General features: G+C 37.0%; 2 protein-coding genes across 2 annotated transcripts; both read right to left on the bottom strand.

The window, feature by feature from the left end:
• Positions 1-943: 943 nt before the first annotated feature.
• Positions 944-7,581, bottom strand: ninaG (neither inactivation nor afterpotential protein G). Its single transcript, XM_073082232.1, has 11 exons — positions 7,362-7,581; positions 6,393-6,595; positions 5,902-6,126; positions 5,064-5,276; positions 4,785-4,948; positions 4,116-4,276; positions 3,728-3,849; positions 3,197-3,380; positions 2,774-2,924; positions 1,850-2,023; positions 944-1,097 (listed from the first exon to the last, which is right to left on the bottom strand). Exons 1-11 carry the CDS (start codon positions 7,489-7,491, stop codon positions 962-964), a joined length of 1,863 nt encoding a protein of 620 aa, XP_072938333.1. The 5' UTR covers positions 7,492-7,581; the 3' UTR covers positions 944-961.
• Positions 7,582-8,357: 776 nt separating this feature from the next.
• RpL24-like (ribosomal protein L24-like) lies at positions 8,358-9,903 on the bottom strand. The gene is made up of 3 exons (XM_073082030.1): positions 9,761-9,903; positions 9,359-9,681; positions 8,358-8,860 (listed from the first exon to the last, which is right to left on the bottom strand). Exons 1-3 carry the CDS (start codon positions 9,839-9,841, stop codon positions 8,692-8,694), a joined length of 573 nt encoding a protein of 190 aa, XP_072938131.1. The 5' UTR covers positions 9,842-9,903; the 3' UTR covers positions 8,358-8,691.
• Positions 9,904-12,941: the final 3,038 nt, after the last annotated feature.

Genomic DNA, 12,941 nt, shown 5'->3' with positions numbered 1-12,941 from the left:
TGCAGTTTTTTTTCAAAAGGATTCAATTATACCATTCTAAAATTTTAACTATGTACGTTGAATAATGTTAAAGTTACACGCATTAGAACATTCAAATCGCTCTACTGTAAAGTTGTGAAAACGCACTTGAACCAGTTTACGTAGGACCCGTCGATAAGATACTTTATATTAATTACAAGCTAGCCTATGGCGTTACAATGGATATTATATTCTGTACCGCGAACGAAGTCGCAGGCACAGCTCGTATACATAGTATTTACTTCGCTTTTAGTCGAATATACTCGTATCACTGATATTGAATAAAATGTTAAGTTACATGATAACAATTATAGATAACAACTTAATCGTCACACCGGGCATGAACAGTGGATTATTTCTAGGTATAAATCGAATTAAATTTCGTCGGAATATATTAAATTGCACGTTTATTTTGTCCGCATTACAAAAAACAGCTAAATATTTTTGTGTAATAAGCCAAATTCATGTCTATCTAATTTAATGTACCTACAATCTCATATAATATGCACCTATATGTTCAGCCTGAATTTTTTTGTTGAGCGCGGTTGATGAAATTAGAAATTACCTATAGCGACAACTGAAAATGCTGAAAGGAATTATTGTCAATTTATAGAAAAACGAAAACTGGATAATTTTTAAATATTTTATTTACCTAAACATCAATCGATATCTTTAAGAATAGGACAGATTCTTTTTGCAGTCTCTTTTATAATCATGTCATTTTAAAATGATATTGCAAAAAAAAAAAAAAATGAAAAAAATACATCTATTTTGAATCATATGTGGTAATTCGTAATTTATTAGTTAATATTGTTTTAAATTGATATTTTTGTCCAAAAATAGATTCTTTGATCAATCGATATTTCTGGTCAAAAATCAATAATATCATACCATTAAACTAATTGTGAAGAAATGAAACTAAATGATAATTAAAACCATTTAATTAAAGATAATGGGTGTTTTTGATGAGATCAGCAGCTTTCTCGGCCATCGCTATGAGGACGGAGTTCGGGTACAGCGACACGGGGGCGGGTAACACACTCGCATCGACCACACGGAGTCGCCTTACGTGTTTCACCCTGAAAGAGTTTTAAAATGGATCAAAATTAAAAATATTTCTGTTTACAAAAAAATGCTGCGAATGTAATCGGCTTTAGGTAGAACTGGTTTTAAATGAGATCGGGTACAGATGTCCATAGGTGGCAGTGACCACTTATCGTTTGGTACTTCTACTACCTTCTATAAACAGAGATTGAGCTATGATACTATCACCCACTTTACCTCAGCTTGTCATATGACGCATCATCGTCCACCGTATATCATTATCTACCATACCTCCATAACCTTTTAGCTCTTCACCCAGCATACATCAACTCATCATTTACCACCCCTCAGTGCAATCCATCATACCTCAGCTCCTCACTCATCATACCCCAACTCAAAACACCGCACCTCAGCTCATCACCAACACCTTACGACGGACCTAGTGAGATGACTCAAAAAGTCTAAACCATTTGAGTTAGTGCCATGACACAGTGTAGTGTTAGTGAAGTAGTGAAGTGAACATTATAGAACACAAGAACAATGTGTCTACTCCTTTATGTGATAAGACAAAGAAGTGCAGTGTCAGAGGACGCCGCCTTCATTATATGATTATTTAGCAGCATAAGTTAGCGTAAAATTACTCATTAGTCTTATATAAGGCTAGATTTTAATTAATATAAAGTACCTACCTTATTATTCAACATTACTCATTCAGTACTTTATACATGCAAAAATAAAAACCAACACCTTAGCGCCTCACCCACCATACCTCAGCTCACCACCGTACCTCAGCTCATCATCGACCACAGCTCCCCCAGCACAGGTGCCTCCAGCGTGGTGGCCGGTCACCGCCACGTCGCGGATCACACACTCCACATACTCATCTGGTGGACTCGCTACTTTCAACTGCTTCGCTTTTGTGGACTTTGGGGCTGATTTCACTGATGATTTGGACTTTGACCTGCAAAGATTAATGGCCGTTATGAGTACATACTTGTAGGCACCTAGTCGTTAATTGTGAAGGTGGTAGAACCCTTTGTGGTTCGACTCCGGCGGCACCACCGCCACACCTATTTCTACCTAATAACAGCAGTGTGAGGCACTGCTGTGTTCCGGTTTGAAGGGTGTGGTAAGGGAGACAGACTTTTCCGAGGCGTTCCAGCTTAGTCCTCAGGTGTAGCGGCGCATCTGTGGCCGACCTCAGGTAGGAATATGTAATCCTATCTGGGGTTCATTACAGATGTCCATGGGCGGCAGTAGCCACTTACCATCAGGTGGACTGCATGCTCGTCTGCTACTCTAATATTATAAAAAAAAAAAAGTTGTATTAATATAGGTAAATTACTATTTCTAAGTTCATTTTACAAAGAAAGGGTTGGATTCTTCAAATTTTTCGGAAAATTTTTAAACTCTTTACGCCACTTAATTCCAAAGAAAATATTTTTTTTTCTCGTCGAATTTAAAGAGACTAGGTGACCTTTTTCGCGTTAGTCTGCTCACCCTTAACAAAGCTGTACTTGCGCCAATGGTACAACCCTTAATAGTTCCGCTCAGGTTTTCAACTCACATCTCTGTTATACCATTTTCTATCATAAAACAACAGTGTTAAGAGCGGCTATGTTCTATAATACGAGTAAGTAAGAGAGAAACACTTCAACGAGGCGTTTGGAATTGTTTACTGATCTCATTAAAAATATTAATCAAAACGTACTTTTTCTTCTTCTTCTGAACAACTTTTCCGGTCTGATCATCTTTGGAGTACTTCCAGAAAGACAGGCATCGTTCTGATCGTGGCCAGTGGATCTTTGCTCCGATATCCTGGAAAGGCTTTGTGGCTATCAATCGTTCTGCTCGCCTTAACGCTATAAGGTAATGAAAATAATTGTTTATCGTTAGTCCAAAAACTATTTTCTACTCAATAAGTGCATAAGATGTAATGTTTCATCTAACGATAAAATGGAATTTACTGAAGATGAAATTTTAAGCCTAATAAGTATACAAAGTGCCCGTGCTCAGCAGTGGGCCAGTAATGGGTTGATGATGATGATGACAAATGAAATCAGCAAACGAGCCTTCTTAGAGGTCGTTGGTGTACTAATATGGCCTAGTATCAAATGTTGATGACTCTACTAACCTTTCAACACGCACTTAACATCCCAATAGTCGTGTAAGTAGTTCGGATCAACTACAGGTGGGATGGTGGAACTCGAGTCCTTCAGAGTGACGGTACCTCTGCTCCGTGGCTGGATACACGTTGCGAGAAACATAAAGCCTTCCTTGGAAAAATCGTTTGGATACGGAAAGATTTCCTTGAACACCTGATAAAAGGCAATACGTTTATAAGCTGATGAAATGAATTTAGTGTTTTACACCTGAATTATCATTTTTTTAGAAGATGTTAGCCGGTCTTAGGAATTGGTTATTTATATTTTAAAAGATAACTTATAATTTTGTCGAGAAAATTAGAAATTGATTAGAAAAATTGTCTTGCAATTAATACGAGACAAAAAATCGTAAAAAAATCAAAAGCTAGTATCGTTTCTTGGGAAAATTGAACCAAAACTGCGCTCTCTGCGCATTTTGAAAATTAAATTAATAGGATTTTTCAGGAGAAACTAGTATATTTTAAATGTAATTATGATGCCTGGAAGTAAGGAAACAAAACCTCGGTCCTGTAGTTTGACAAATCTCGTAGCAGTCTCTCACTGGTCGAGCCCATCGAGAATAGCATAAGAGCTGATGAGTTCTGATATTCTACTGCGGCCATTGGTGGAAATGCCAGTAATCCTGTAGAAAATAAACTTTAGTAAAACACAGGAATTGGTAATGGTACCTCTACATAAGTACAAATATCAAAAACATTAGGCTCCTAAAAAAACATTAAATACTTGTATATCAAGACTTTTCCTAGTAAGTAGAGAATTTCAATTTCTACAAATTTGCGTTAAGATAAAGTAGATTTCCCAAAGTACGAGAAGAACAAGACAGGTTTTGAAAAAAGATATACATAACTGAAAAAAAAAATAACTAACGATAGTGAATGATAACCTTACCACGTCCTTCCCAAAGGTATTCCCAGGCAGTTTTGACGCTGAAAACTTTAGCCAGCGTGATGCTGATCGGTTTCTGTATGCTCACGTATAGCGGCATGTTCATGTGGTCGTGGAAATTGGCACCGACTTCGTCATTTTCTGCGATGGGACCAATTCTGAGCCTGAAAAGAACGATCAGTATGTGTTTTTTTCTAAAAACTCTTAAACAAGTGCCTACCATGTTACTCTGCAGTCTTGTTGTTCTCATTTACCACATTCTTTATATTTCAATGAAAACATGATTGTCATGTTGTTTTTGAATTTTAGTTATGTGTTTAACGATAACAAGTCGTCAACACCTTAATGTTCATTGATGGGTACTGGTTTCCTCTCAGAATGATGGTTTTAGGCATAATACACCGTGCTGATCAAGTATAGATTAGTAGACTTCACACATCCTTGACATTTTATTATACTTTTAGGCGTTCAGATTTCCTCACGATGTTTCCGTGGCCTTCATTTTACGGCGAGTGACAATTTATGACATGACAATTTGAAAAATTAGAGGTGGATGCATATGATTCGAACCCCGGACCATTCGATAGAGGACGTGGTTCAAAATATCAGGCTATCACTGCTTCTTCAGTACTGTTGCAAAAAATATAGAGAAAATTCAAAATCACACAATACCTTCGCAATAGTTCACGTTGGCCAATACCAGACGAGATCAAAAGCTGTGGAGATTTAATAGTTCCAGCCGATATTATGATTTCCTTGTTTACAAATATGTTGTCAAGATCTCGATGATCTTTCAGTATGTAAAGTGATGTAGCCGTGTTGTTATCAAAGCGTACCTAAAACAAAGTATTCTATAAGAATTTTGGTTTTACCTGACATCTTATGGTTTTGCAACACCCTTGTTTATCTTCACTACCAGCTCTGAAGAAACAAACAACAATATATACTTACTGAAATACCCTGAGTTTGCAACATGACATGCAAATTGGGCCTATTTAAGGCTGGTTTCAGATAAGCGTCTAAAACCTGGAACCTCACTCCGTTTTGCACTGTTGCTGTGGCCTTCCTGAATATTGTGTATTTATCCGCATATCGTTTGGAGGCTTCTCTGAAAACTTTCATCAATTCCTTGTCTTCGTCTATTACCTTTAGTTTCATCGGTGCCTGAAAAAGCCCTTTATTGGAGTAACAGCGCGTAGTAGTGTAGATTTTAACTGATGCATAAAGTTAAGAAAAGTGCGACATGGTCGGGTAACAAATCACTGACTTCTAGTGGCTAGAGTCCATGTTTAGTTATCAGCGTCATCTCATTTGATAGCTGGCGATAGACCTAATTGATCTTGGAAAAATGGGACATAAGTTGGCCACTAACTCATTTCTTACTACCAAGCCTAATAGAAACAGCGTAGTGGACTAGTCATCACATTTCAAAAAAAAAGGATTTTCATGTTTTTTTTTATAATATAGCTGTAGCAGACCGAGCATGCAGTCCACCTGATGGTAAGTGGCTACTGCTGCCCATGGACATCCATAATCAACCCCAGATAGAGATATTCCTACCGGAGGTCGGCCACAGATGCGCCACTACCCCTGAGGACTAAGCTGGAATGCCTCGAAAAAGTCTGTCTCCCTTACCACACCCTTCAAAACGGAACACATCAGGGCCTATCAGTAATGTTATTAGGCAGAAATAGGCGGTGGTGCCGCCGGAGTCGAACCACAAAGGGTTCTACCACCTTCAAAATGGTTCTTAATTTAAGTTCATAATTTGAATTGAATGTAATTTTACCTTTTCTCCCGGACAATATGCTTGCCCAGTGCAATCGACGGTGTCAAATTCGCTAACAACCGTCCCAAACGCTCTACTGAAGTACGGCTTTAAATCATTGTAAGACCAGCCCTTAAAGCCCAGACGTGACCATCTCTCGTAGTCCTCTGGGCGACCGAACCCATGAAGAACGAAGTTAATCTGGCTGGAACCCCCTAAACCTTTGCCTCTGGGGATGAACTGAGTCTGAAAATACGTCAATGGTATGTAAATAATGATAGTAGCATAATGGACACCGACTATTAAATTCTAAAATTTAAATTAAATCCGAAAACAATTAAATTCTAAAGCCGTAATGTCTGGCAACTCTAGTCGCATATCGCTGGCACTCCTAGAAGCACATGGACTTCACTCAAAATATAAATATAGCGCGAATAGCAGGTTTGAAGGCGAAAAATATAATTTTTAGGTAGGTACTTCAATATCTAGGAGTAAGTATTTCCAGAAATTACCTGAGAATAAGTACCAAACGAAGAGTATTTCTGCGGCGAGGTTTGCACAGACCAGTCATAGGGGCTCTGCTGCGCGGCGGTAGACGTTAGAGGTATTCGCGTGAAGTACCCCATGTGGCCTCCTGCTTCGATTAGCAGGACCTTTGTGTTGGGGTCCTCCGTGAGTCTGGAGGCCAGGACACAGCCGGCTGTGCCTGCGCCCACTGAAAGCAATGTTGTTTTTTTTATAATATAGGAGTAGCAGACGAGCATGCAGTCCACATGATGGTAAGTGACTACCGCCGCCCATGGACATCTGTAATCAACCCCAGATAGGATTAGATATCCCTACCTGAGGTCGGCCACAGATGCGCCGCTACCACTGAGGACTAAGCTGGAACGCCTCGGAAAAGTCTGTCTCCCTTACCACACCCTTCAAAACGGAACACAGCAGCGCCTTACACCGCTATTATTAGGTAGAAGTAGATGTGGCGGTGGTGCCGCCGGAGTCGAACCACAAAGGGTTCCTGTTGTTCTAGATAATGCAATAAATGTCACGGAAAATGGAATCTAAAGGTGCGTTTATTGGCTGTGTGAGCAACAGCATGCCGGAAAGTTATACACGTACTTATACACCTTCTTATAATATGCGAGATCAAGCCGGCAACTGCCCCCGACAGGCGCTGACTACCGTCGACGACCATCGCCGGCTGTAGTCGCGCGTCGCCAGCGGTTGTTACTGCTATACTAAAGAAAGAGTTTTCTACAACAGAATTTTCTAGAATAGATAACCGATGAATGATGAATAGATGTGGATGTCGTAGGCACTGGCAGGCTCAAAGGAACTATGTCAAGAAATGTAAAAAGTAATTGTACAATAATCGCAGTTATTTCATCATATGCTGGTCGAAGAGTAAGAAAGAAAATTACATAATAAAGCACTTTATTGTTATTCTCTTCTGTATAAAAACACGTATTGAAAATACTTACCTATAATATAATCATATCTCTTTTCTGGTTTATTCACAATGCTAGTATACATATGTACATAATATTTTTGGTACAACACATATGCGATACACGCTAACACTAATACCAAAATATGTATGTACATTCCCATTATTACGGTATCACATTACTTTTTGATAGAATAAGCTTCCGGTAATACTTTTCAAAAATCAAACGCCGACTGCTTGTACACAGTTTATAATTCACACAAGATAGTACTTGCTAATTGAATTAGTCAGGCGTTGATAACATTTTTGAAAGATTATACATTCATGTACCTGACTACCTGCAATTGTCATATTTTTCTATTCGCAAGCTTCCTCATGCAGGTTTTAGTATTAAAATTAAATATGAAATTTAAAAGTACAATATACTTAATGAGAAAACACTTAGGATTATTTAATATTCAAAGCTAAGCGTTAAATAAGCTAGTAAATAGACTAGTTACTGCAATGCAACTATTTAGTCATGGACTTTTATATTTTTTTTCATGGGCTTTAAACCCTTATTATTGATTTATATACCTAGCACGCATTATGTATTAAGACAAGTCGACTATCAAAACTGTTTTATTCCCCTAAGACCTTAATTGGATTAGTCTAGTTCGCGAGGGAAATCGATACTTTTATTATATTGCGGTGCAATGTTCCAATTCTTTCGTTTTGTTGTAGTCCAAACGATGCTAAAAATTTACTACAAAAAGATATTAAAGCAAAGAAATCTACTATTTACCAAAATACACATCAGTTAGGTACTTTTATATATAAGATTGTTGTCTATATTTCAATTTTTAATCATATTATAGACTATGATTGAATATGTCGTAACATTACGAAATTTTACGACGTAGGTAATAAGTACTATTTTTCCTAAAAATATCTGTTGCGCAATTTATTTCATTGCAACAATACTAGGAATAGGCAGTTTCTGAAAATCATAAACTTTCTATAAGGAAAAAGTAGTAGAAAAAATACAATAAACTTAAATAACCAAGTTTTATTTTCCTTTTACAGATGTACATTATACACACAGGTAAAAAAGATGTTCTTATAAACACAAACATGAGTTTGAATTTTCACTTTTAAATAAGAACTTTAGTAGAACCAAAATAATTGATTCTAAAATAGGGCAATATGCAATTAGTTTGAGAATTAATGATGCAGACTAATTAGGTTTGTTCGAGACCATACAATCTACATTGTACATCCAGGCAACTACAGACTGGTTTCACAAAGTATTAACTCCTCAAATTATTGTTTCCAAATATGTTCTCCGTTTTCATCTCACACATGTCCAGGGTAATAAGTATAAACTATAGTTCAATGTCTCCACAATCCTCGATCATTTGGCCAGTAGCCGGCACCATGATTGGAGCCTCTATGACTTTTTTGCGGCCTTTAGCGTCAACCGCTTCAATGGTTTCTGGTTCCACATCCATTTCCTCTTCTGCTTGTCTTTGTTTCAAACCGGCTGCTGGTGATCTGATGAGTGAAACAAAGTATTAAAATTTGTTATCAAAAAATTCTTTGTAATTACAAATCAGAAAATATTCACTTTAACAATGTTTTAAATTTAAAATAACTTTCGAAGTAGTAGGTAAGTATACAGTCCACCTGATGGTAAGTAATTACTTATTTATTTCAATTACTTCACCGAGGTATACGATCAACAGATGTCCATGTGCCATAACCAATTACCATTGTATGTGTGTCATGACCGACTTATATATTAAGTGGCCGCCTTAGTTCTTGGGAGTCTATAATTGATTCCGCATAGAACTTTATTTATATACTGTATGCGGAGTTGATTCCAGATTTCATATTGTAGGTGGCAACTACGAAGTAATATAGATGGACATCAGCATCTTTCCTCATGACTTTTTCTCTGATTTAAAATTGACTTATGTCCAATAATGAGATTTAATAAGGCATTTGTAATCGGTTAAGCGTATTTAAATATTATAAAATAGTAAAAGTTACCTGATAAGTGATATATCTCGTTGTACTTCTCTGACGTCCCTCTGCCACTCCACTTCGCGTCCCTTCCTCAGCCGCTGCATAATATGGTTGTTCGATCTCCTCTGTCGTATCTCCTCGACCTTCTTCATGGCTTCGATGGTCTTACTCCATAGTTCTCGGTTATATTTCACTGGAACATGACGACGCTTCTCGAACTCGAACGACGGGTCAATAGCCAATTCCTTGCCCGCAGTCTTACGGTATGCCTTCGTCCATTTAGTTTTACGCGGGTTCTTCTTCTTTTTGAACGCGGCGTGGCATTTTGAACGACAAAATCTGAAAATCTGAACAAGGTTTACACTGTAAGGGTGCAATGTTGTGAAACATGACAAAGGTGTTGTGAAACCTGGAATTGATACTTACTTTGCAGTCGTTCCTCACAAATTGGATCCCATGACCAGGATATATCCTGGATGAACAGAAATAACAAGTTTCAATACGCATTTTTACACGTGCTGTTTTGATTGTTTGACAGCACGTCAGAAAAGAATAAACATGGCCGCTGTCACGACTGTCATCTATAATCTATTGCCATCTCGGCAAAGATATTCTTTACAGAATTATTTTATTTTATTACAGATTATCTTTCAATATGTATTATTATTATTACGTAATTATCAACTACACTTTGAATCAAAGTAAAAAAATATATGAATTAAATGACTAATGCACACTACTGCCATCTAGTAAGAAGAGGCGAAAAGTAAGCTTATGATTTATCTTATTTCTGCTACTCTACGCTAGATGTCACTATGCGACACAATTGATGAAACAATAAAGTTAACAAACCTACCAAGTTATGTAGAACTTGTTCTAATGTTCTTTATGCCTGTAAGCCGTAAGCCGTAAGCCGGAATACCGCAAAGCGGATAGGCAATTTAACTTTTCAGTTGACTGCCCGATTTATCGCTTTCCTAAAATACCGGCGTGTTTACTCCGTCGGTTGGATGTTAAGCGTCTAATTACTCGGGAGTAAGTGTACACTTATATTTTGTATGGCTCAAACATACCATTACGAGAACATTTCTCGCCTTATAGAGATAATTGTGTAATACAGTCTAATGTCTTGTATGTCGGCCTTATTAAGGAGAGGGTTTGTTGATTGTTCGAGAAAACTATTCGACAGATGCGGTAGGTGAAATAGACTTTTGTATTGTATTTATTTTATAGTGACATGAAGTTATTAATTCACATAATATAATATTAAACAATTCAGTAGGCTTTAAAAAATAAATAACTCTAAATTAAATTGCTATCACAATTTTCATAATTTCATTTCTTCGATCAAAATGATTTTATTCCTTACAGTTCACATTGTAATAGTAACTATATTATTTAAATTGAGACCAGTCTACAAGAAAATACTTTTACCGCTCTAACAAAATAAGTAAGCCGTCCATTCAAACTTAACCCCAACATTTCCCATCGAAGACTCGGCCGAGACGTCAGTGACTCACTTAACATTACCAGCGGTATTACCATTACCATTGTAACGAGTGTCGCCGGTGGTCCGCCTGGGCGGTAATGACGACGTGATTAGATTCATCATTGCCGCATTATCGGAGCGTACGCCATCGTTTAATAGCAAATTATCTGTTTTGTCTGCGTGAACGGAATTTTCATTGGGTGTCAAGTTTGTCTATGGTATTTAGGTCCTTTAGTAACACGTATAATTACTCAATACTTTTTCTGTGTCTATTAAAGCCATAGATTAGTAAAGATACTTCGCCGCCTTGAAATTGAATGAAACCACAAACGGCTTATTAGTAAGTTCTTTTTTTGAATTCTTGACAAATAAAACATTTTTAGAGAAAAATTACGAATAAATAACTAATACTGCGTAGTTTACATACTAAATAAATAATTATTTCAAATATTTTAGGGACATTTTTGCACGGAGACGTGGCAAAACTTTTTTACGCAACTATTTAAAGTCTCAAAACTGGGTAGATTTTCTTGTTAGGAGTGAGTAATCTTTACTTATCTATGATTAGGTATAGCAGGTATTTTTCAAATTTTCTGTTACACTTTAAATTAACTGCATACATAAGTATGTCCCAATAAAATAATTATTTTATTTTTCATAACTGTACCTGGCGATGAATTCAGCTGACTGTCTTCATAATAGTAATTTGTCACTTATCTATTTGTGAAGCCCAAAGCCGAAGGCTTGAAGGAAAACTTATAGTAATTTGATCAAATCCCTGACATTGAACATGTAATTAGTAACAATAAACCGAGCATGGGGGAAATAGATTTTTCCATGAGTTATTACAAATTGCCATTAAGTCGATCTGAAATATAATGTCGGTTGTCAATCACTCCGATGTGATGGTAGAGTGAAGTGGGGGGGTTAGTGCGGTAAGAATCCCACATAACCCCGTGCCGCTCCTACGGCATAGGTTACCTTTTGAATGGTTCCCCCTCGTAAAATAAAAAAAAAACAAAAAAGAGTGAAGTGAGATTTTTGTTTTGAGAGGAAATGTTTAACTTTATAGTATAGCTTAATTCTAAATAATCTCTTTGAATTTTAAGAACTAAACCTGTCATTGGAGTTACATAAAAAATAGAATCCGGACATTTATATGATGTAAGTACCGGGAACATTCACAAGACAGCACCAGAATTGCAACCCACATCAAATTCCTCGAGTTACACTTTTTGAGTTCTCATGCAGTTATAAATTTGCGATTCCCAATGCGATTTATGCAAATTTGGCGATGCGTGCATTTTTTCCAGTGCGACTTGAAGTGCATTGAAAAAACGCACGTCGCTCTCAGCAGTGACATACGAGGTGACATGACGAGAACAGGTTTTGAATATCAATTTAAAGTATTGAAATAAAGACCTACTGACCAACAAGCATTTAAATGCAATTGACACCTTTATTCGTAATATTTTTAGTGTGATATTTGCGTGATATAATAATGGTACTTGATGTTACTTTTCTTGCCCAGTGTACAGTGAAGAATTTGTTTTCGGTGCATTCATGATTTTGTAGCCGATAAATAGGTGTTTATTTTTATGAAGATGCGTGATTGGCGACAATGCAATATACATTTTTCAAGAATGAAGAATTGGTCTATTGTATAAATGTTAGCATTGTTTGATTTTCTATTGTTTTAAAGTGTTTGTAAATAAATAGTAATGGAACATCTACGAGTACATTGTTCAGAAATATGTCAAGGTGTTAGGTATTTATTTGATTAAGCAGTGATAGCATTTTTGTTTAAATTGAGCCTTACGATAAAGCAGACGTGCTACCTGATGGAAAGTAGTTAATGTCGCCTATGACCATTTGCAACACCAGAGGAGTCGCCTATACATCGCCGGCTTTGAAGGAGAGCTCTTTTTGCACCTTTTTTGAAGAGCCCCATGTCATAGCGCTCCGGGAATACCTCAGGAGGAAGTTAATTCCACATCTTGCACGTTCGTGGCTAGAACGTCCGCGCAAACCGAACCGTGAAGGACCGCCATGAGTCCAGTTGGTGTGCAATAGCAACTAATTCAAATATTCAAATTCCAGGAAATTATTCAGATTTTA

This window comes from Epargyreus clarus, unplaced genomic scaffold (genome assembly GCF_041222505.1).
Source record: "Epargyreus clarus isolate Ecla_fem2 unplaced genomic scaffold, WU_Ecla_fem_2.2 ptg000017l, whole genome shotgun sequence".
NCBI classification, from domain to species: domain Eukaryota; kingdom Metazoa; phylum Arthropoda; class Insecta; order Lepidoptera; family Hesperiidae; genus Epargyreus; species Epargyreus clarus.
Note: the sequence above shows the minus strand (reverse complement) of the source record. Positions and strands in the feature narration are given on the sequence as shown.